General features: G+C 37.1%; 1 protein-coding gene across 1 annotated transcript in view; it reads right to left on the reverse strand.

Annotated features, from left to right (window-relative positions):
* Nucleotides 1-24,999, reverse strand: part of CRYL1 (crystallin lambda 1) — a gene marked incomplete at both ends in the record, with an annotated part of 178,860 nt that overhangs the window by 146,949 nt on the left and 6,912 nt on the right. Inside the window, one exon of the mRNA XM_084234866.1 lies at nucleotides 11,659-11,766. Within this exon, the coding sequence (XP_084090992.1) occupies nucleotides 11,659-11,766 (108 nt within the window). The remainder of the gene's footprint in view (nucleotides 1-11,658; nucleotides 11,767-24,999) is intronic.

A 24,999-nucleotide genomic window follows, 5' to 3' on the forward strand; every position in this document is an offset into this window, starting at 1 on the left:
AGGAATCTTAACATTTCCTCTTGGTTACAACTGAGTTGGAATTGACTTTACAAAATACATGATGAGGATGGTTTGTACATTTTTAAATGGTTGAGGAAGAAATTCAAAATTAGCATTTTTGTGATATGTGCAAATTATACTAATTCCAAAGTTCAACATTAATCCATTAAGTTTTACTGGTCCACAGGCATGCCCAGTTTTTTTTAATATATTGTCTTTCACTTTGCGATGAGCAGTTTCAACAGAGAGCATATGACCTGAAAAGCCTAAACTATGTCCTTTCTGGACTTTACTGAAAGTATTTGCCAACCCGCAGTCTAGGCACAAGCTGGGCTGGATCAAAGCCTGACTTAATCAGAGGCCTAGGAATCTCCTCTTCCCCAGGTTTTACTTTCCTCCAATACTGGGTCAATGAATGAGCTACAAACGAACTTTCCACAAATACTAAAGGTTCATGCCTTTTGAAAAGTCAGTGTTGGCACTTAAGGCTATGAGGCCCAGCATTATTATCTACTACCATTGCCCAGATGGGCTTCCTATGATTTTACTAGACAAATCATTTTATGTGAAAATGAAAAATGAATTTAATAAAGTAGATGTAATTTTACTTATTTAGGAATAACATGAATTCCATAAAGTTCTATGTCTTTTCATTATTCCCCTTAATTTTTTTTATTCTCAATAAACTAGTTCCTTTTGTGCCTACATCACCCTCCATTAAATCAAGTGGTAAGTTCTTTGCTACCATGCTCCACACTTTGATGCCTTTTAAAAATACTCTGACACAATCTGAGGAAATCTTTGAACCTTTCAGCACCTTTTTTTATGAATAGCCAATGCTCTCTAAAGAGGTCTATTTATAAACTTATTTAAGGATCTTTGAAGCCTTACACTTCCAACTATATGGTGTACCAGAATCTCTGAAAAGCCTGTTTACATAGTCACAGGATTCTGTAAAAGAATAATTTCTATGTATCAGAAATTCACAGAAAGTATGATGGATAGGAAGAATTTCAAGTCTCCCCATTTAACCAAAAAGAGAAAAAAAAAAAAACTAAAAGAAGATATACAGGTGGCAAATGAACATATAAAAAGATTCTATTAAATGAAAAATTTAAAAGCCAACAATGATTATAACCCTATTAGGGCTGACCAAAATCCTGGACACTACCAAATCCAAATATTGCCAAAGATATGGAGCTAAAGAAACTTTCAGTCATTGCTGATGGGAAAGCGAAATGGTACAACCACTTTGGAACACAGTTTGCTGGTTTCTTATAAATCTAAACATATCATTACCATATGATCCAGTAACTGTACTTGTTGGTATTTATCCAAAGAACCTGAAAATTTATGTCCGCACAAAAAAATCTACAGACAGATATTTATAGCAGCTTTACGCATAATTTAATTGTCAAAACTTGGAAATAACCAAGGTATCCTTCTGTAGGTGAGCTGCTAGATAAACTGTGGAATAGCCAGGTAAGGAAGTATTATTCAGTGATTTAAAAAAAAATGCCCTATCAAACCACCAAAAAAAAGGCATGAAGGAATCTAAAATATATACTACTAACTGAAGAAGCCAATTTGAAAAGACTACACACTTTATGACTCAAACTATATGACTTTCTGGAAATGGAAAAATTATAGAGACAGTAAAAAGATCAGTGGTTGCCAGGAGCTGGGAGGAGGGATAAGTGAATAGGTGATACACAGGGCATTTTTAGGGTACTGTATCTGTATGGGACCATTATGATAAACACGTTATACATTTGTCCAAGCCCACAGACTGTATAATACAGAAAGCACTGTAATGTAAACTATGGAGTTTGAGTGGCTATGAAGTATTGTTGATAATAAATGAGCCACTCTAGATGTGGATATTGAAAATGGAGGATGTTTGGCATACAAGGGTGAGGACACGTGATACATGGGAAATCTCCATACCTCCCCTCAATTTATACGTGAATCATAAGCTTCCCTAACAAACAAATCTATTTTTTAAAGATGTATTTATTTATTTTATACAAGAACCGGGGTACAGGCCAGATGCATTTGAGGGTGAGAGGATTCACCAGAGACAGAGCAGGGAACAGAACAGGCAGACTGACGAAACACACCGCTGAGGGGAGCAGCGGGCACGACAGGAGAGGTCTGCCACAACATGTGGGACCCTCGCCGGCCAGCTGGGATCAAACCGGTGCTGCAGAGGCTGCAGACAGCCTCACAGCGTAGCACTCAACCACCTACACCACCAGGGGAGGCCCACAAATCTATTTTTTTGAGAAAAAAAAAAAAACTGGAATTAAAAAGCCGTTTTTGCTTTTGGTGTTTTTTTGTTTTTTGGGTTTTTTTTGCCAGCCTTCTGCTCTTTAGAGGGGTCCCTGCTAAGCATAACTGGTCAATGGAAGAACAGCAGCCTTTTACTATTACAGCACAAATTTTCAAATTTCAGATTGTAACTGAGCAGAAGAGAGGGAGGGCTCTACCATTAAGGTGAACTGTGGGTCCCAGGAAAGTGCAGGCCTGCCCGCAAGGCTGAGACCCCCTGATTCCATTCTAGAAGTGAGGAGAGACAGAGGGAGGGCACTGCAAACAGACAGGCATGTAGGGGGAGAGAACAGCAGCATACAGAGACTCTATGATCTTGGGGACAACTCCCACCAACCCATCCACAGCATCACCATCCTTGTGGAGTCTGGCATAACAATGCTGGACTAGGTCTGGCCAACAATTTCTGACATCCCAGAAAGAGCACCTCAAAGAGATGCCCGCCAGTACCAGTGGCACAGTGGCCCAATGCACAGAACAAATTAGAAAGCAAACAGGGAGAAGGAAAACACAAATAATCAAGCAAGCCCTCAGGTGAAGGATACACCACAAAAAGAAAATCAGGGGCCTCCCAGGTAGTGCAAGGGGTTAAGCACAGCACTATGAACCAATCTGCAACCTCTGCAGCACAAGTTTGATCCCCAGTTGGTCAGGGAGCTACCCACATGGAGCAGCAGACCTAGCCTGTCTTACCCACTGCTCCCCTCAGCAGTGTATTTCAGTCAGTCTGCTTGTTCTGTCTCTGGGGAATCCTCTCACCCCCACACACACACCTCTGGCCTGTATCTCAATTTTTGTATGCATAAATAAATCTTTTTTAAAAAAGCAAAAAAAATTCAGCCCCCAGAACTCAACAACAATGACAAGGAAGAACTTCTCTGCCTGCCAGACAGAGAATTTAGAATCTCCATGATAAAAAGCCATAAAGGAAAAGAATGGTATCAGAAATATAATCAATGAACTGAAGAATGAAATTCAGCCTTTAAAGAAGGAAATGAAGGAAATGCAGGATATTAAAAAATTAATGGAGGAGCTAAAGAACTCTGGGGAAAGAAACAAAAACAAAATTCATGAGTTGGAAAAATCAATCACAACTCTCGAAGATACAGATATAAAAAGAACCAAAAATGTAAAGGAAAGAGAAGTACAAAGGAAAAACAATGATGAAACACTTCGAGAACTATCTGACACCATGAGGAAAGGAAATGTAAGAGTTATAGGGATCCCAGAAGGTGAGGAGCGAGACATAGGAACAGAGAAAATATTCAAGGAGATAGTCTAAGAGAACTTCCAAAACATGAAAAGGAGATGAAAACAGACACCCAGGAAGCTAGAAGAACACCAAATTACCATAATGAAAGGAAAACTGCAGCAAGACACATAATACTAAAGCTCCCAAGAATCCAAGACAAGGGAAAAATAATGAAGGGAAGAAACAGATAACCTATAAAGGAAAATCAATCAGGCCAACATCAGATTTCTCTGAAGAAAAACTACGGACAAAAGGAGAATGGAATGGAGTGACATATTCAACAAATTCCAGGGCAACAAATGCCGACCAAGAATACTTTGCCCCACAAAGCTCTCCTTCCTTTATGAAGGAAAAGTAAGGGTCTACTCAGACAAACGGAATCTTCAGAAATGCATTACTACTAAACCCCCAATCCAAAAAATACTACAAGAAGTCCTAAAGCCAAAACCAACCAGAGGAATGAATAAGAAGAACAGAAAGATAAGGAATAAAATCACAAAAAGACAAAATGGCAAATACAGACACCAATGTATCAATATTACGCCTAAATGTAATGGATAAACTCATCAATAAAAGAGACACAGAGTAGCAGCCTGGATCAAAAACCAAAATCCAGCCCTCTACTGTCTCCATGAAACACACTTAACTACAAAAAATAAACACAAAGTGAAAGGTTGGAAAACAATCTTAGAAGCAAATGGACCAAAAAAGAAGGAGGAACAGCTATACTTATATCAGATGAAATAGACCACAAAATTAATAAGGTATGAAGAAACATAGATGGAATCTCATTATAACTAAGGGGACATCACATCAGGAAGATATAACACTCCAACATATATTCACCAATGAAGGAGTGCCAAAATAGATCATATATCAGAGAAAATATATATAGAGTAGGAGACTTCAACACCCCACTCTCACCAATGGACAGATCAATGAGACAAAAAATAAACAGGAACACTAGGGCCCTAAATAAAGACCTAGACCTCATGGATTTAACAGGCATCTATAGGACACAACAACCAAAAAAATCTGAGTAAACATTTTTCTCAAGTGTGCATGGATCATTCTCCAGGATTTATCACATATTGGGCCACAAGACAAACATCAACAGATACATTAAGATCAAAATTATACCAACTATTCTCTGATCATGAAGTCATCAAACTAGAAAAAAACCATGAAAAGAAAGCAATGGAATGCTCCCACTTCATGGAGATTGAAATCTACACTACTGGAAGTCCACTGGATTAAAGAGGAGATCAAACAAGAAAATAAAAATTACTTTGAGACGAATAACAATGAGTGCACAACTTTCCCGAATGTATGGGACACAGCAAAAGTAGGAAATAAGAGGAAAGTATATAGCAATACAGTCTCACATCAACAAACAAGAAAGAACTCAAAGAAACAACCTCATCTCCCATCTCAAAGAACTAGAAAAGGAACAAAAAAAAAAAAACCCAAAAGCTAGAAGAAGAAAGGAAATAATAAAAATCAAAGCATAAATAAATGAAATAGAAATTCAAAAAACAATCAAAAGGATCAATAAAACCAAAAATGTTTCTTCAAAAAAACAGACAAACCTCTAGCCAGGTTCACAAAGAAAAAACAGGAGAAAACGCAAATGAATAGGATCATAAAAGAAAAAGGAGATATTACAACAGACTCAGTAGAAATCAAAAGAATAATCAGATTACTATCGACATTTATATGCACACAAGTTCAACAATCTAGAAGAGATGGAAAAATTCCTAGAATAATATAATCATCCAAACCTAAATAAAGAAGAATAGAACACCTAAACAGAAAACCACAAGCAGGGAAATTGAAACAGTAATCAAAATACTTCCCAAAAACAAAAGCCCAAGACCAGATGGCTTTGCAAATGAATTCTGCTAAACATTCAGAAATGAACAGTGCCTATCCTACACAAACTGTTTCAAAAAATGAGAAAGAAGGAATACCACCAAATATGTTTTATGAAACCAACATTACACTAATGACAAAACCCAAAAAAAGAAAATTATAGGCCAATCTCCCTAATGAACACTGGTGTAAAAATCCTCAATAAAATCCTTGCCATCAGAATCTAATAATGCATCAAAAGGATAATATACCATACCAACTGGGATTTATTCCAGGGGCACAAGGATGGTTCAACATCCACAAATCAATTAATGTAATCCAACACATCAACAAAATGAAAAAGAAAAACTATGATCATATTAATAGATGCTGAGAAAGCATTTAACAAAATTCAACATCCATTTATGAAGAAGGCTCTTGAAATTCTTGGGATAGAAGGAACATACCTTAACATGATAAAAGCCATATATGACAAACCCACAGCCAATATTATCCTCGATGGTGAAATGCTGAAGGCCTTTCTTTCCTTTAAGATCAGGAATAAGACAAGGATGTCTACTCTCAGCATTGCTTTTTAATATAATACTGTAAGTCCTAGCCGGAGCAAAAAGACAAGAGAAAGACATACAAGGAATTCAAACAGGGAAAGTAATAAAACTATCACTTTTTGCATACAGTATGGTAATTACAGAGAGAAACCTAAAAACTCCACAGAAAAAACTAATTAAAATAATCAACCAGTTCAGTAAAGTAGCAGAACACAAAATCAACACACAAAAATCAGTAGCCTTCCCATATGCAAACAATCAATCTGAAGAAGAAATTAAGAAAACCATTCCATTTACAATTGAAACAAAAATATCAAATATCTGGGAATAAGCTTAACCAAGGAGGTGAAGGATCTACACAAAGAAAATTATAAAACATTGTTTAAAGAAATAGAAGACACAAAGAAATGCAAAAACATCGCCTGCTCATGGATTGGAAGAATTAATATTATTAAAATGGCTGTACTACCAAGAGCAATTTACAATTTTGATGTAATCCTGATAAAAATCTCAATGACATTCTTCAAAGAAATAGAGCAAATATTGATGAAATTCATATGGAGGCACAAAAAACCTCTAATAGCCAGAGCTCTCTTGACTAAAAAGAAGGGGAATGAAGGTATCACAATTCTGGACTTCAAACTATACTACAAAGCCATAATCATTACAACTGCACACATAAAAACAGATAGACCAATGGAATCGAACAGAAAACCCAAAATAAGGCCGTGCTTATATGGACAACTAATCTTTGACAAAGGAGCAAAGAATATGCAATGGAACAAGGACAGTTCATGTAAATGGTAAATGGTGCTGGGAAAACTGGACCACTACATGCAAAAGAATGAAACTAGACTACTACCTCACACCATACATAAAAATTAACTCAAAATGGATAAAATAATTGGACTTAAGACCTGAAACCATAAGACATGTAGACAAAAATATAGGTAAAACAATACATGACGTACATCTTCGACAACTTCTCTAAAGAGGAAATGCAAATGGCCGATAGGTATATGAAAAAATATTCAATGTCACTTATAATCAGGGAAATGCAAATCAAAACCACAAGGAGGTACCACCTTACACCAGTGAGAATGGCACATATTAAAAAATCAGGAGACAACATATATTGGTGAAAATATAGAGAAAAAGAACTTTCCCACTCTGCTGTTGGGAATGAAAACCTGTGTTGAGGTTCCTCAAACTACTAAATATGGAGCTACCATATGGCTCAGCAATTTCACTCCTAGGAATCTCCCCAAAGAACACAAAAATATTAATTCAAAAGGTTACCTCACCCCTATGTTTAATGCAGCACTATATATAATAGATAAGATATGGAAACAACCCAAATGTCCAAAATAGATAAATGGATCAAGAATATGTGGTATATATACACAAAGGAATACTATTCAGCAATCAAAAAAGGCAAACTAATGCCATTTGCAGCAACGTGGATGGAGCTAGAAGGGATTATGCTCAGTGAAATAAGTCAGGAGGAAAAAGAAAAATATCGGATGGTTTCACTTATAGGAGGAACACAGGGGAACCAAATAAGGGATCAGGGGAAAAAAATAACAATTAAAACCACAACAAAACAAAACAAAAATAGACAACAATAAAGGATCAAAACGAGGGCAGGAAGAGGACAAGTGACTATGGTGATGGAGTATGGGTGAATTGGTGGTAGAAATTCTACAGGGACTACACCTTAGAAAAGATAGCAAACATTGTACAAAAATGAATAATGATGTAAATATATATAAATAAATAAACAATTTTAAAAAATAGAAGCAGCAGTAGCAGCAGCTTTCTTCTTACCTGTGTTTGTGCATGGGCCCCCCTCTTTTCTCCTTCTCTTTTTCCTAATAAACCTGCTTTGAAAATGTAAAAAATATGGGGGCCTCCCTGGTGGTGCACGAGGTTAAGCACACACTATGAAGCAATCCACAGCCTCTGCAGCACAAGTTCGATCCCCGGACTGCCAGGGAGAAATCCACATGGCAAAGCAGACCTCTCCTGTCTCACCCGCTGCTCCTCTCAGCAGTGTATTTCAGTCAGTCTGCCTGTTCTGCTCCCCACTCTGTCTCTGGTGAATCCTCTCATCTCCCACATCTCTGGCCTATATCCCCGTTCTTCTATGCACAAATAAATAAATCTGTTTAAAAATATAAAAAATAAAAAAAGAAGTAATGGACTTTCTAAAAAATAAAAATAAATAAATAAATAAAATGGTAGCTTATTGAATAGGAAAAATATTTGCAGACCATACATCAAACAAGGAATTAATATCCAAAATCTATAAACAACTCATACAGCTCAACAACACCAAAAATACAACCCAATTAAAAAGTGGGAAGAGGATTTAAAAAGCATTTCACTAAAGAAGATGTACAGCTAACCAAAAGGCATGTGAAAAGGTGTTTATTGTTATTTATCATAAAGATAATGCAAATCAGAACCACAATGAGATTTCAATTAATACCAGTTAAAATGGTGTTATTATCGGGCCTCTCCTGGTGGCGTAGCAGTTGAGGCTGGGCTGCGAAGCTGCCTGCAGCCTCCACAGTGCTGGTTTGATCCCCGCCGCTGGCGAGGGTCCCATATGGCACGACAGACCTCTCCTGCCGCACCCACTGCTCCCCTCAGCAGTGTATTTTGTCAGTTTGCCTATTATGTTCCCCGCTCTGGCACTGGTGAATTCTCTCACCCTCCTGCACTTCTGGCTGTACCCAGTGCTTATATAAATAAATAAATCTTAAAAAAACATGGTGCTATTATCAAAAAAGTTAAGAAATAACATTGGCAATAATGTAGAGAAAAAGGAACCCATGTGCATTGTTAGGGGATATGTAAATTGGTGCAGCCACTATGGAAAACAGTCAAAATAGATCACATAGATCCGGTAATCCCACTTCTGTGTATTTACCTGAAGAATATGATAACACAAACTTGAAGGGATATTATATATGCATCCCTATGCTCACTGTAGCACTATTCACAATAGCCAAGAAATGGAAACAACCCAAGTGCCCAATGATGGATGAATGGTAAAGAATATGTGATATAGGGCCTCCCCTGGTGGCGCAGCGGTTGAGCGCTGGGCTGCGAAGCTGCCCACAGTGTCTACAGTCCCGGTTCAATCCCCAGCCACTAGCAAGTGTCCCACATGGCACACAGACCTCTCCTGCCCGCCCGCTGCTCCCCTCAGCAGCGTATTTGGTCAAGTCTACCTGTTCTGTTCCCGGCTCTCACTCTGGTGAATTCTCTCACCCTCCTGCGCTTCTGACTGTACCCAGTGCTTGTATAAATAAATAAATAAATCTTTTTAAAAAAAGAATATGTGATATATGTACACAACAAAGTATTACTAAGCAATTAAAAAGATGATACCTTGCCATTTGTGACAACATGGATGGATCTTGAGGGGATTATGTCAAGTCAAGTAAGTCAGGAGGAGGAAAACAAGTACCATCAAAATTTCAATCATTTGTGGAAAAGAAAGCAAATGTGCAAGCAACAAAACAAACCCTTAGAATCAGACAACAAAATGGTGGATACTAGGGAGGAAGGGTAGAAAGGAAGGGAATGGGTAGGAAACATTTGGTAGGTAGTGGATGGTGACATCTGGTGGTAAGCATGGTAAAATATATGCAGTTACTAAGGTGAGAAAATGTACTTCTGGAATCTATACAGTGTTGTAAACTCAATTTTAAAAAATGTATGCAGATGTATTCCAAAGGGACAGACAGAGAGAAAACATGAAAAGGGGTTAAATATATGAAAGCTAGAATGAATTGTTCCAATACACATGCAATCAGAATCTGAGAAGGGAGAATAGATCCATTAATCTCATTCCAAGGTAAGTACCCTAAGAAACTTTTGTGCTCATGCACAAAGAAGCATATGCAAGCAATGCAACATCATTTATAATAGTTCTAAACTGTAAGCAGCTACAATGGTCATCAAAAGGATAACAGACAAGTTATGGCAAACTCATACAATTGAATATTACACAGCAATGAAAACAATTGTACTACAGCTAGAAGAACTAACATGAAAGAATCTTAAAAATATTTTTATAAAGCACAAAGCAAGCTCAACTAGACCACAACTATTGAGGTATACATACATACATACATACACATATACATATATATATATATATATATATATATAATAAAACTACTTTTTAGGTAAGGTAATGACAAATAAAGAATAATTGTTACTTTTGGTAGGAAGGCCAAGGGTTCAGATCCAAAAAGTACAGGTTATGAATAGTTGGGCAATAAGTTCATCAATGTTCATTTTATTACAACATTTTCACAAACTAGCATAAACAATTTATTCTTTTGTATATATCAAATATTATATTAAAAAAGTATTATTAGCAGAATCTCTATTAACAAATAGTACAGAAGGTTGAGAAGGTGCTCAGAGAAACCCACCTTTAATATGTCTTTGAAGTCAGAAAGACCAAGGCTAGAATATTCTGTCTTATTATATCTTTGAGTGGATACTGATCATTCAGAGCCTATCTTTTCTCATAGAATAATGACAATGATACCTGCCTTGTATAGTTTATTATGAGAATGAATATGATTATTGAACTATAAGTTCCATAGCATATAGAAATTGTTTATCTATGCATTCCTAGTGAATAGCACATTCCTAGAACATAGTCATGCCAATTTCTCTTCCTTTCATAAAACTACAGAATAAAGTTTTAGGGGCTCATGGTAACTTTAGTTTTCAGTTTTTGTTCCTGTTTTTTAGATTTATCTTGGCATTGGTTATATGTTACCATATGTAAAAAGTAACTTGGACTTCTCTGGGTTTCAGAGCATACTTTTGTTACACACAAAGCATACTTCTGTTACACACAAAAAATGCAAATTCAAGTTATACATTCATGGATAATCCCCCCAAAAAGATATTACCTAAACAAAACCATATCTGAGGTAGTCAAAACTGTGTTCAGTGATAGTTATCTTAGATGGATGTGCCATGAATTAAGGTACTTTAACCTTATAGCATATTGCATTAGTTTGGTTCTTCTACTTTTGGCCTCCCTCATTTTTGGCATTTTCCCTTTGGGTCCTATTCTTTTCCCACCCTTTCACAGGCTTAGCACTTAGCATTTGGTAATTTACTCTTATTTACTCTCATGTCTTTAAATATTAGTCATCACTGTTAATTTGGGTCATACAGTCATTAGATCATAGGTCAAAACAAACCTCAGGACTTAATTTCCTAAAATGTTTTGCCTATGCAACTCAGGCTATCACATGCTGAAAGTTTGTCCTGTCCAGAGAGAAAATAAGAGATCCTGAACCTCCAGCCCTCTGTTACACAGTGAGAAGGTTACAAAATTACTGAGGCTTGAAGCCTAACATTTTTCTTTTGTTCCTCCATCATATCTTTACAATGCTAAGGGTTCCTTCTTCACAATTTGAGTCTCTTCTTTAGTCTTAACATGTCTCAACCATCATAGGTCCATCCTTTACCTGCTCAAAGGCACGGTAATAGCTAAAAAAAAAAAAATGAAAGAATTCAGAGACATTTAGAGCTCTGAAAAAATGATAAATAAGACTAACTGAAAGCAATAGATATCTTTCAATTTCTCCGGGATGGTGCCAATTGACTTACCTGATGTTTTCCAGGGCATTTGTTATCTGCTGTTGCTCAATATCATAAAGTTTCACCTTGAAGCCTCCACTGGCAAACAACATAGCCCAGCTTCGTCCAATGAGTCCACTAAAGAAAAAGAAAATTAAGAAAGTTTTCCAGTTAAATTAAAAACTTAATGAAAGATTTTTAAATTATACATCATCCCATCTTAAAATGATATATTTTAATATTTGTATTTCTTTAAAATATTATCTGTTTCCATATAGGAGCATGTAAATCATCAACTCCAGGGCCAGCATCAATATTCTGCATGGAACATCACCAGATATGAACCCTAGATACCACACTCACTCACATACAGAAACAAAAAAACTACAGATGTAATGGAGGTGAGAAGTCCCTGTGTGAATCCCCATTTGACCACTGCAGGAGGAAAGTAGCTTAATTCGAAGAGTTGAAAATATATTTTCCACGTCCTGCTCAAATAAATAAAATTATTGCTACCACAAGTATCTGAGCATATATTAGGTGCCAGGTAATGTTAAACATTTAATGTGTCTTACTTCTGTTAATCTTTACAACGCTAAAAAATAAGAGATAACATTAATTCCAGAGGGGTTAGTATCACATAATGAGATAAGTCAACAGTCTGACCCTTGAATCCTTACCATCACATTCTGCCCACTGTTTCATATTTATTGGAAAAGGAAAAGATTTTTTAAAAAAGACATGAAGAATTCATAAGGAGATGTACAAAAGCATGAATGAATCATGGACTACACAGAGCCCAACTTTTGATTTTGCTACTATTCTCCAATAAAATGAGTCAGGGCTCCCTGAAGAAATGCGATATTCTTGGACTGAACCAGGAAATATGCAAGATAAGCTTGGAGCAAATTATAGTAACTAAGAAAGTACTAAAAAAAAAAAACCCATTGCCATGTCAAAGGGACATAGAAGTCAATAGAAAGAGCCCCCAAATGCCAAATATCCAGAGTCCATAGTAATATAAGTAAGTGTTTGATTAAAGAAATACAGGGGAGAGAACCTAAATCTCCCTTGCTGGAGAATTCCAAATAATTTATGAAGATATTCTGCCCTCCAAGAGTTTAAGTAGCATAACTCCCTACCTCTGAAGGGCAAGCTGTGCAGAATAACTTCTTTACAAAGCATACATTATGGAAAGGGGGGTTGGAAGAATTAGAGTAAGTGTACATGGAGAACTGACAAGCACTTCCATAGCTAGGTGATTAAACTCAATATCAACAGTGATAAAACATGTGATGTAATGTGATGTGATGTGATGTGATGTGATGTGATGTGATGTGATGTGATGTGATGTGATGTGAGATCTGATGTGATGATCACCTCTGTGGTCTTCCTCCCAAACATCCATCACACCTCAAGTGAATGATGAAAAAACCAATGGACACAGTGACATTTTACAAACAACCTGAATAAAACCCCTTAAAACTATCAAGATCTTTGAAAAGACAAAGCAAAAGAGAAATGACAGATAAATATAGTTAGATATCCTAAATGAGATCCTGAAATGAATTAAAAGGAAATCTGAATAAAATGTTGATGCTAGTAAATAATAATGTGTCACATTTTTGATTAATTATAACAAATCTACAATAATAATGTAAGATGTTAATAATTGGGGAAGTAGGATAAAGAGATGTATAAGAACTTTTTCTATATTATTGTCACAATTTTTCTGTAATTCTAAAATAGGTAGAATTGAAGACAATAATATACATAGAATCAAGGGAAGAGGAATGAGAAAACAAGGAAAAAGAATTGAAGAAACACTCTGAAAACTTGCTGACTCTATGAGGAAAGGCAATTTAAGTATAATGGGTGTTTCAGGAGAGAAAGTGTGAGAGAAGGAAACAAAGAACTTATTCAAAGAAATAATACAGGAAAATGTCCAAAACCTGGAGAAATAAAGAAATAAGTCCATGAAGCTAAAAGAACATCTAGTTACCTAAATGTAATGAGTCCCACACCAAGATACAAAGCAGTGAAACTTCCCAGAGTTCAAGACAAAGAAAGAACATTGAAGCTGGCTACACGTAAGAAGTAGCTGACCTATAAAGTTTTCATCCAAAAAAATGGAATGGCATGACCGAAATTCTTAAAACAATTACCAGTCAAAAGCACTCTACCCTGCAAGACTCTCCTTCAGGTATGAGGGAGAAATAAAGGCCTTCTCAGACAAACTGAAGCTGAAGGAGTTTGTGAAAACTAAATCACTATAGTAAGAAATGTGGGAAGCATCTTTCATATTAACAATGAAGAGAATAACATCCACAAAACTTGAAAAAATAATTACACAGAACAAGAAAACAAAGAACTAAATGTTTGCAGCAGACCTTCAGACATCAATAACCACCCTAAATGTAAATGTACTGAACTCACCAATCAAAAGTAGATGATTAGATCAGAAAACAAAATCCAACTTTCTGCTGTCTCCAGGAAATGCAGCCAAGCTCCAAAGATAAGCATGGGGTCAGAACAAAGGGTGAAACAATCCTACAAGCAAACAGAACCCAAGAAAAGTAGGGACAGCCATATTTATATTAAGTAAAATAGATTTCCAAATTAAAAAAAAAATGGTAACAAGAGTCAGAGATAGATGCCATATGATGACTAAAGGAACAATACATCACAATATATACACTCATCAGAATAGAATTACCAAATGAAGGAGCATCAAAACATACAAGGCAATTATTATCAAATCTGAAAATAGATGTTGGTAGCAACACATTAGTGGCTAAGGAGGTCAACACCCCACTTTTACTGATAGATCAATCAAGCAGAAAACAAATAAGGACACACTAGCCTTAAACAAAGAATTATATCTACCACATGGGCTTAATAGATATTTATAGAGCCTTTCACCCACCAAAAGATGAATACATTCTTCTCATGTGCATAGGGGATATTCTGCAAGAATGAGCACATATGGCTCACAAAACAAGTTTCAATAAATGTATGAAGAATGAATTCATACAAAGCATCTTCTTTGATTACAACAGTTCCAAACTAGAAAACCACTAGAAAAAAAGCAGGAAAATCCTCTAATATGTGGGAACTGAAAACATACTACCAAACGAGGTTAATGAGTAAATCAAAGGAGAAATCAAAAAGTACCTCAAGACAAATAAAAATGAAGATGCAACTTATATGAATCTACAGGACAATGCAAAAACAATACTAAGAGGGTAGTATATACCAATACCGACCCACATCAAGAAACAAGGAGTTCCAATAAATAATCTTATATCTCAATGTAAGGAACTAGAAAAGATGACCAGACAAAACCAAAAGCCAGTAGAAGGAAGGAAATAATAATTGAAAACAATAAAAATTAGACCAGGAATAAATAAAATAGAAATCAAAAAGATAGTCCAAAAGATTAATTTAAAAAAACAAGTGACTCTGGAAAAAAAAAAAACACATCTCTAGCTAAGCTCACAACAATTAAAGGGGAGAAAACTAAAAAATATAGAATCACAAATGAAAGAGAAGTTACAACAGGAATCCTAGAAACTCAGGGGACAATAAGTAATAACTATAAATATCTGTATGCCAGTAAGTTAAATAATCTATAAGAGATGGACAAATTCCTGAAAATGTACATCCATCTGAGAATGATTCAGGAAGAACAGGAAAACCTTAACAGACCATTACATGCAAGGAAACTGAAACAGTAATCAAAACTCTCCCAAAAAGCAAGAGTCCAGGACAATGTGGTTTTACTAGTGAGTTCGTTAAACCTTCAAAGATAAACAAATACCTACCTTTCTAAACTCTTCCAAAAAATTGAGAAATACAAATACATTTTATGACTACATTACCCTGATACCAAAATTAGACAAAGCCTTCACAAAAGAAGAAAACTACAAACCAACGTCCCTGATGAATATACATGCAAAAATCCTCAACAAAATCTTAGCAAACTGAATTCAACAATGCATTAAAGGATCATACACCATGACCAAAACTGGGATTATTCCAGAGACAAAAAAAAGGCTGGTTCAACATCTGAAAGTCAACCAACATAATTCACCACATAAACAAAAGGAAAATAAAAACAAGCTCATTAATAGATGCTAAGAAAACTTTAACATCCATTTATGATTTTTTTTAAAAAAACCTGGGATAGATGAAACATACTTCAACATAATAAAGATCATACATGACAAACCCACAGCTAACATCATTCTCATTTGGAAAACTTTTCAAAAATTGCTGTTGGAAAAACTTGACAGCCACAGCAAAATTACAAAATTAGACCACTATCTCACACTATATACAAAGTTTTACTCAAAATGGATAAAGGACTTGAATGTAAGACCTGAAACCATAGCATAGATATAAGAAAACATAGGCTAAACACCTCTTCTTTGTGCATTCATCTACAACAGCAAGAAAAATAGAGAATGTAAACAAGTGGGACTCCAGAAAACCAAAAAGCTCTGTGAATGAAACTTTCACTAAAACAAAGGGACACCCTACAGAATGGTGGAAAATATTTGCACACCATATATCTGACAAGAAGCTGACATCCACAACATACCAAAAAAAAAAAAAAAAAAAAAAAAAAAAACTTGGACAACTCAACAAAAGGGAAACAAATAGACAAGTCAGAAAATGGGCAGAAGAACTAAATAGGCATTTCTCCAAATAAGACACACAAATGGGCAATAGGTACACGAAAAAATACTCATCATCACTTATCATGAAGGAAATGCAAATCAAAACCACAATTAATTACCACCTCACTTGTAAGAATGGCACACATCAGAAAAATCAACGAGTATTGACAAGAATATGGTGAAAAAGGAACCACTGTACACTTGGTAGGAATACTGACTGGTCCAGCCATTATGAAAATAAGATGAAGTTTTATCAAAATACTTAAGTGGGTGTACCACATGATCCAAGAATTCCACTGCTAGGTATTTACTTGAAGAATACAAAAACACTAATTTGAAGGGATATATATACACTCTTATGCTCATTCCAGCATTATTTACAATAGCCAAGTTAGTTATGGAAACAACTCAAATGCCCATAGATAGTGTGTGGGTTAGGAAAAAGTGGTGTACACACAATGGAGTACTGCTCTGCTATAAAAAAAGGATAAACTTTTGCCTTTTGCAACAACATGGACAGAACTGAAGGCAATTAATCTAAGCAATTTAAGACAGAAGGACAAAGACAAATACTGGATCATGTCACCTACATGTGGAATATAGAGAAAAAGAACAAAGAGTCAGATAAATTCAAACCAATAACATAGCCTAAAAATCTGTCTAGAACTGCAGCTACCAGAGCAGAAGGATGAGGAGGGAGAATAAAGTGGGAATGAAGCACAATGGACAATGGTGAAGGACTATGGGTGTCTTATGGTGGGTGCAGCATTAATACAACACCTGAAGAGAGGTTATTCTATATCTCCTAATCATAAACAATGTTGTAAATGAATGTAACCTCAATAAAATAAAGAAATAAAATTGATCTAAAAAATTAAAACTTTTTTTTTTAAAATTGAATGAATATGATATCAATTCCACTCCTGGGTATGCACCAAAAATACTGGGTTGTTGGGAAGGTCATGACAGATTTTTTTCTTAGAAAAACAGAGGAAGGGCCTCCCCGGTGGCGCAGCGGTTGAGCGCTGGGTTGCAAAGCTGCCCGCAGCCTCTGCAACACTGGTTTGATCCCTAGCTGCTCCCCGGCCACCAGAGGAGGGTCCCACATGGCGTGCAGACCTCTCCTGCCGCCCGCTGCTCCCCTCAGCACTGTACTTCGGTCCTTCTGCCTGCTCTGCTCCCTGCTCTGGCTCTGGTGAATTCTCTCACCCTCCCGTGCTTCTGAATGTACCCAGTGCTTGTATAAATAAATAAATCTTAAAAATAAATAATTAAATTAAAAAAAAAAAAGAAAAACAGAGGAAAAAATGCATTCATGAGTCTTCTGACAACCCAACAAATGAAAGCATGTTCAAAAAAAAAAAAACCTTGTATGTATATAATTTATATTAGAATCATTCATAACAGCTAAATAGAAGTAATTCCAAGGCTAATAAACTAATAGATAAATAAAACACACAACTGAGTTATTTTATCATAAAAATGGATGAAGGACTGGGATACACTACATGGATGAATCTTGAAAACATGCTAAGTAAAAGAGTCAGAAGTTCTACATATTTAACAGATTCAATGCTATTGCAATAAAAATCTCAATTACATTCTTCAAAGAAATAGAACAAATACTGATGAAATTCATATGGAACCACAAAAAAACATGAATAGCCAAAGCCCTACTGATGAAAACAAAGGTGAAAGGAGGAATCACACTTCCAAACTTCAAGCTATACTACAAAGCCATAATAATTAAAACAGTTTGGTATTGGAACAAAAACAGACACACAAATCATGGAACTGAACAGCGAGCCTAGAAATAAAACCACACTTATATGGACAACTGATCTTTGACAAAGGAACAAAGAACATGCAATGGAACATGGACAGTTTGATCAATGAATGATGCTGGGAAAACTGGACCACCACCTGCAAAGAAATGAAACTTGCTTGACCACTACCTCTCACTGTACACAAAAATCAACTCAAAATGGATAAAAGAACTGGACATAAGACCTGAAACCATAAAATATATAGAAGAAAATATAGGTAAAACACTACAAGACATACACTGCAATAACATCTTTAAAGACTCATCACACAAAGCAAAGAAAGACAAGGAAAAGATAAACACCTGGGATTACATCAAACTGAAAATCTTCTGCACTGCAAAAGAGACATTAACCAAAACAGAGAGATGCCCCACTGATAGGGAAAAAATCTTTGCACTCCATTCATCTGATAAGAACTGATCACAAAGATATACAAAGAACTCACACAACTCAACAAAAACAAAGTAAACAAACCAGTCAAGAAATGGGCAGCAGAACTTAAAAGACATTTCTCCAAAGAGGAAATGCAAATGGCCAACAGACATATGAAAAAATGTTCAATATCCCTTATCATCAGGGAAAAGCAAATCAAAAACACCACCTTACACCAGTAAGAATGGCACATATCAAAAAAAAAAAAAAAAGCAACAACAAATGTTGGTGAGGATGCGGTGAAAAAGGAACTCTCCTACATTGCTGGTGGGAGTGCAAACTGGTCCAACCATTATGGAGAGCTGTGAGGTTCCTCAGTCTACTAAAAATGGAGTTACCATATGACCCGGCAATTCCACTCCTAGGGATCTACCCAAAGGACACAAAAACATTGATTCAAAAGACCACCTTTACCCCTATGTTTATTGCAGCACTATTTACAATAGGTGAAACCTGGAAACAACCCAAATGCCCAAAAATAGGTGATTGGATCAAGAAGATGTGGTATTTTTACACAATGGAATATTACTCAGCAATCAAAAAAGATAAACTCATGCCATTCACAGCAACGTGGATGGAGCCAGAAGGAATTATGCTCAGTGAAATAAGCCAGAAGGAAAAAGAAAAATATTGGATGGCTTCACTTATAGCAGGAATATAGCAAACCATATAAGACATCAGTGTAAAAAAATAATAACAGTACAAAACACAACAAAGCAAAAACAGACAATTATCAATCAGAGACATACTGCAGTGAGGAGGCAGGAGAAGGATCAGATGGAGGGAGGGAGGAGCACAGGGGGCTGAGGTGATGGTGCATGGGTGCATTGGTGAAGGAAACTCTATGGGGATTGGGGGGAAGCAAATATTGTTTAAAAATTAACTAATGTAAAAAATAAAAAAATTAATTAAAAAAGAAAAAATCAAATAAAAAAAAGTTCTACGTATTTATATTAAATACCCCAAATAGAAAATGTAGACAGAATGGAGATTTCTGGTTGCCCATGGATGGGGATTTTGGGAGGGGAAAAGAATGAAGTGATAGCTATGGGCTCAGAATTTCTTTGGGGGATGATGAGAATATTTGAAACTCAATTGTAGTGATAGTTGTACAACTCTGTGAATATAAAATAAACACTAAATTTTACATTTCATATGAGTGAATTGTATGGTATGTAAGTTATATCTCAAAAAATCTTTCATGTAAAAATTAATATGGCAGACAAAGCAGGTAGGCTCTGGCAGTGGCAGTGCCTGGTCACTGGCTATGTCTCTAGGGGCAGTCAGGAGGCCTCCCACTGCAAAAGTGGCAGCAGAGGAAGTAGCACTGGGCAAGCCTGTGGGTCTCTGTGGGCACAGCTGACCTGGCCTCTTCCTAGAGGTGGACTGGACATCACCAAGATGGCAGTGGGGATTTTGGGGCATCGCCATCAAAAGTAACATCTAACATTTACCCAGGGTCACACTGCGCCGAAACAGTCCCAGGGGGTAGAAGTGGTCTTGAGCTGTTCTTAGGCATCAGACCATATAGACTGGTGACACTGAGGAGATCTGCATTTCACTGAGTTGGATGTGGGTGACAGAGGAAACTGGGGGCTGTGGTCTAGGGCAGGACCTTGGGCAGCAGGGTTGCTGGCTCCACCAGGGGCCCCAGAGAAGGGGGAGCATAGAATGTGTGGAGGCACATATTGGTAGTGGGGATAGTAAGACAGCATACATCTAAAAAGGTATGAAACTATACAATTGAAATATATAGAGTACTGTACACCAATGTTATTGAAATAAAAATAATTTAATTTGAAAAGATGAATCATATCTTTGCAACACCATGGATGGAACCTGAGGTTGTTATGCTAAGCAAAATATGGCTGAAAGTAAAAGATAACTACTGGATAGTGTCTCATGTTCTGATTGCTTTGGTGGTGAGCATGGTAAGGTAATGTACATTTAAAGAGATGTGAACTTGCATTCTAAATCTTATGCAATGTTGTAACGAGTGCCACCTCAATTAAAAAATAGAAATGATTATGTGTGAACATGCTTTGATAACCAACTCCTACCACTAAAATTTAAAACTATGATACTAATGTGGTTGAATAGAAGTGCAAAGAGGAAACAAATATCGTATTTGATGGAGTGTAAGGGTGATCTTTAAGGATGATTAGGATTCTTTTCCAAAAGGCACTTGCCTGGTATGTGAGGTATTCAGTCAGAGATGATCAGAGTTGAGGGGCAGGAAGGTGCCACCATTCATATCTATGGCTCAGAACTAAGGGATTCTTCCAGAGAAAGGTAGTTCATATAGATAAATACAGTAAAAGCCATTCTACCTTCAATTCCCAACTTCAGTCTTCTCATTACAACTGCTGTGCTTCTAAGCAAGTCATTTTAAAAAATATGCCACAAAATTTTCTCTTAGGGGAACTAAGGACTAATACGTAGGCTTGAACAGATATGTGGAATATATATGGAACATATATATGTTCCACATGAATGGAACCAGTGGCTGCGTCTGAGAGAATTTACCCCAGCTGCTGAGTAATCCAGCTCCGGATACAAGGAATGGCTAATTTCAGCATCTATGTTTAGAAAAATGAACATTAACTCATTCAGGTTTAAAAGGAAAGAAATTCTAACACATGGTACAATAGAGATGAACCTTAGGACATGGTATATGAAGTGTGCAAGTAACTAAAGGATAAATACTGTATGATTCCCCATATATGAGATACCTAGAGTAATTAAATCTGCAGAGATGCAGAACAAAATGGTTGTTGCCAGGGGCTGGAAGGAAGGAAGTGGTGTGTTGTTACTTATTTGATACAGAGTTTGTTTTACAAGATGAAAAATGTGTGAAGATTGGTTGCCCAGCAACATAAATGAACCCACTACCAAACAGTTCACTTAAAATGATTCAGATAGCAGGTTTTGTTATGTGTATCTGACCACAAATTTTGTAAAATATATTTTAATGTACATTAATTTATCCTGCAAAAGGCTGATTCTGGATTTAGACAAGACTTGCCTACCCCATCAGAGGGCACTGGGCAAAAACTCACTGTCCTAGAAGAATACATTATAACGTTGTTCCAATCTCAGTTCCAGTGGTCCCTCTCCAGACCTCCCCACCTGTGTATTTGTTCTCTTGGACATTTCAAAAGGTAACTGGCCACCCAGAGGTCCTTTCTCCAGGCAGTCTTTCCTCTGTAACCAGCCCTAGAAATATTCCACCTCTGGTACCACTTCATGCGAGAGCATGAGCACTGGGCGTGGATGGCACTGGAGGTGAAGCAAATACCAGATGCTTCCACCATAATCTCTAGGTCTCATTTGTTATTTTGTGAACTGTTCAACCTTTAATCATGGATATCTAAGTACATGATAAAAAACATAGTGAATTGTGTAAAGTGGAGCTTAAAAAGCAACATTATCAGCAGTATGAACTTCGTTTTGTTTGCTTGCTCAAAAGGGTAAGCTCCATGTCCCAGGAAATATCTTCTTGAACTTTGTATTACTGGCACACTATAGAGCTCCTGGCAACAACAACAACAAAAAAAAGTTGTCACTACCTGGTGATAAATACTAGATAATGGTCAATAGCCTCTTTCCACGGAGTTAATATGAAGGCCAATCATTCACTGAAAAAAATATTTAGGGCCTCCCCGGTTGGCGCAGCGGTTGAGCACTGGGTTGCAAAACTGCCCGCGGCCTCTGCGGCACCGGTTCGATCTCCGGCTGCTCCCTGGCCACCAGAGGAGGGTCCCACATGGCACACAGACCTCTCCTGCCGCCCGCTGCTCCCCTCAACAGTGTACTTCGGTCCTTCTGCCTGCTCTGCTCCCTGCTCTGGCTCTGGTGAATTCTCTCGCCCTCCTGGGCTTCTGACTGTACCCAGTGCATGTATAAACAAGCAAACAAACAAACAAACAAATAAATAACATACCCCTATTAAAAAAAAAAAGAAAAAATATTTAAAGAGTGCCTACTAACTACCAGGTAACTGTTGCAGGCACTGGTATACAGTAGTAAACAACTGAAATGCCTGTCCCACAGAGTTTAAACTGGGTAGGCATATAAACTAAATAAGTAAATTAGATCGCATACTAAAAAGTAAAAAGCATTAGGGGGAAAGAGCAGGGAAGTGGGACAGTGAGTAGGGGAGTGGGGACTGGGAAGCAGAGAAAATTTTAAGTAATTCAAGGAACTTGCTCACTGGGAAGGTGACATGTTAACAAAGAATTGAAGGAGGTCTAAGGGAACTGACCATGAGGGGATGTGGGAGAACATTCCCAGCAGAGGGAGTAGCGGGTGCTAAAATCTGGGTTGAGTGTTGTACAGTCCAGATGAACAATGCTGAGGAAGCTGAAAGGGAAAGAAGGAAAGGAGGGTAGGGCTGAGAAAACAGATGGTAGACAGAGTGCTTCAAAGGCCATTTGGAGATTTTCATTTTTATTCTGATTGAGATGTGTTGCTCATAGAAGGTAAGAGCAGAAAGACATGTCTGACTTCAGATTTAAAAGGAAAGTCCTAGTTGCTTTATTAAGACCTAAAGAGGCAAGGCAAAGATGGGAGTAAAAAGACCAGTTAGGAGTCAGGAGGCTACTGCATGATGGAATAATATGTCGGACTACATAGAAGCAGAGGTGATGATGAGAAGTAGGGTTGAGTTCTAATTACACGATACTTGCAAGGCACAGTCCACAGGATTGCTAGTGGGTTGCCTTTGGTATGACGAAAAATCATTGAGGATGATCGAAGTGTTATTGAGAAGGGCAGAGATGTCATTCTGATGGTGAAGACCACCAATGGAGTAGATTAGGGACAGTCCAATATACAATGTTTGTCTCAGATGTTTAACTGGTATAGGTTAAAGGGAAAGGTTTGGACTGAGGATATTAATTTGAGGATTACTACGCAGACCTGGTATTTAAAAACTCGAGATTATGAAGGAAGCAAATGTTGATAAAGTCAAAGAATTGAGCCTTGGGACTCTTCAACTTTAGTGGAGGAGGATATGGAGACAAAAAGTAGCTTCAAGGAAAACGAGATGAGGGGTGACAGGGACATGAAAGGGAGCCTCAAAGAGAAGAGAGTCGCCATCTGGGTCAAAATTGAGAAATGACCACTCGGTCACCAAATGGGTGGGGTCTGTGACAAGAGAAGTTTTAGTAACTTGGTGAGGAGGAAAGCCTGCTCCACTTTTCTTTCAATCTTGAGAGTTTTCAATTGCACTTGGAATATCAAAAGCAAGTTGCACCTGATCTGCAAACTGTTCCTGCTACTACCCATTCAATTCAAAGACAAATCAACAACTTTCTCTCCAGAGTTCTCTAAATAGGAAGCTTCTCAGAATGTGATGCACCTGTCATATCCTGGTCGCACTGCAGCAACATACTCCCCACTTAGAGGACTATGAGGACGGGCAGACACAGCCAGGCTCTGACTTGTGGGATGTACTTTTCAACGAGCACCTGTATGTCTTATGGGTATGCCCAGAATTCAGGCCCTGGCTCTTCTCCATGCTGCCCCCCTGAAACTTGGGAAGAGGAGAGACCAATGCAAGTATGATGTTCACACTCCCTGCTAGGTTTAATTAATAAAGCCCTGTGTGGAGTCTCAGCTTCCCAGCTCCTCAGACAGCCATCAGAAAACAGAAACAGGCTGTTACTAGTTTGCAAGCAGACTTAACCAGTAGGGCAACCTTGTCTCCAATAAGATGTTATTTCATTATAGTAACTATATCAGCTGTTGTGGGGAAGGGAGGCTATAATAGTAGTTACATGGGGGGTTTCAAAAAGTATTTTCCTCTCTCATCTTCCCTTCCCTGTCTCTCCTAATTCAGCTGATTTGCAGTTCAAATTCTAAACACACCAGAGATAGTTATAATCCCCACAGCTCTGTTAGGCTTGGACTCAAGCAACCAAAGGGAAGAGCTTAGTATGCCACCTATTGGCCTGAAAATCCTGCTAATGCCACAGAAGTGCTATTCAAGCTTCAAAGCTTTCGCACAAGGCCCACTTGAGCTAAGCCTTTAATATGTATAAGGGTCATTGGGAGGGATCTTGTTACACTCTTATGTGAAGCCCTTTGTTGAAAAAAACAGTGAGAACAACTGAAATCACCTCTACTCCATTTCTGGAGAAGGGAACAAACAGGATTACACAGATTTTATTCCATATTCTTCTATAGTACTGAAATCGTTACCAATTAATATATTTTATAATTTATGCATTATGTACACACGAATTTGTTATCAACTCTCAGAGCTCTAAATCTAAACTGTCCACTTTGGTGCACTCTAGCCACATTCAGCTACCTTTAATATAAATATACAATTTATAGTTATAAATATATAAATGTGTAGCATAAAATATATGGCAACATATAAAGTATTTGATATAAATGAAAAAATTAATTAAAATTAAATTTTA

This window comes from Talpa europaea (assembly GCF_964194135.1).
Source record: "Talpa europaea genome assembly, chromosome: 6".
In the NCBI taxonomy this organism is placed as follows: domain Eukaryota; kingdom Metazoa; phylum Chordata; class Mammalia; order Eulipotyphla; family Talpidae; genus Talpa; species Talpa europaea.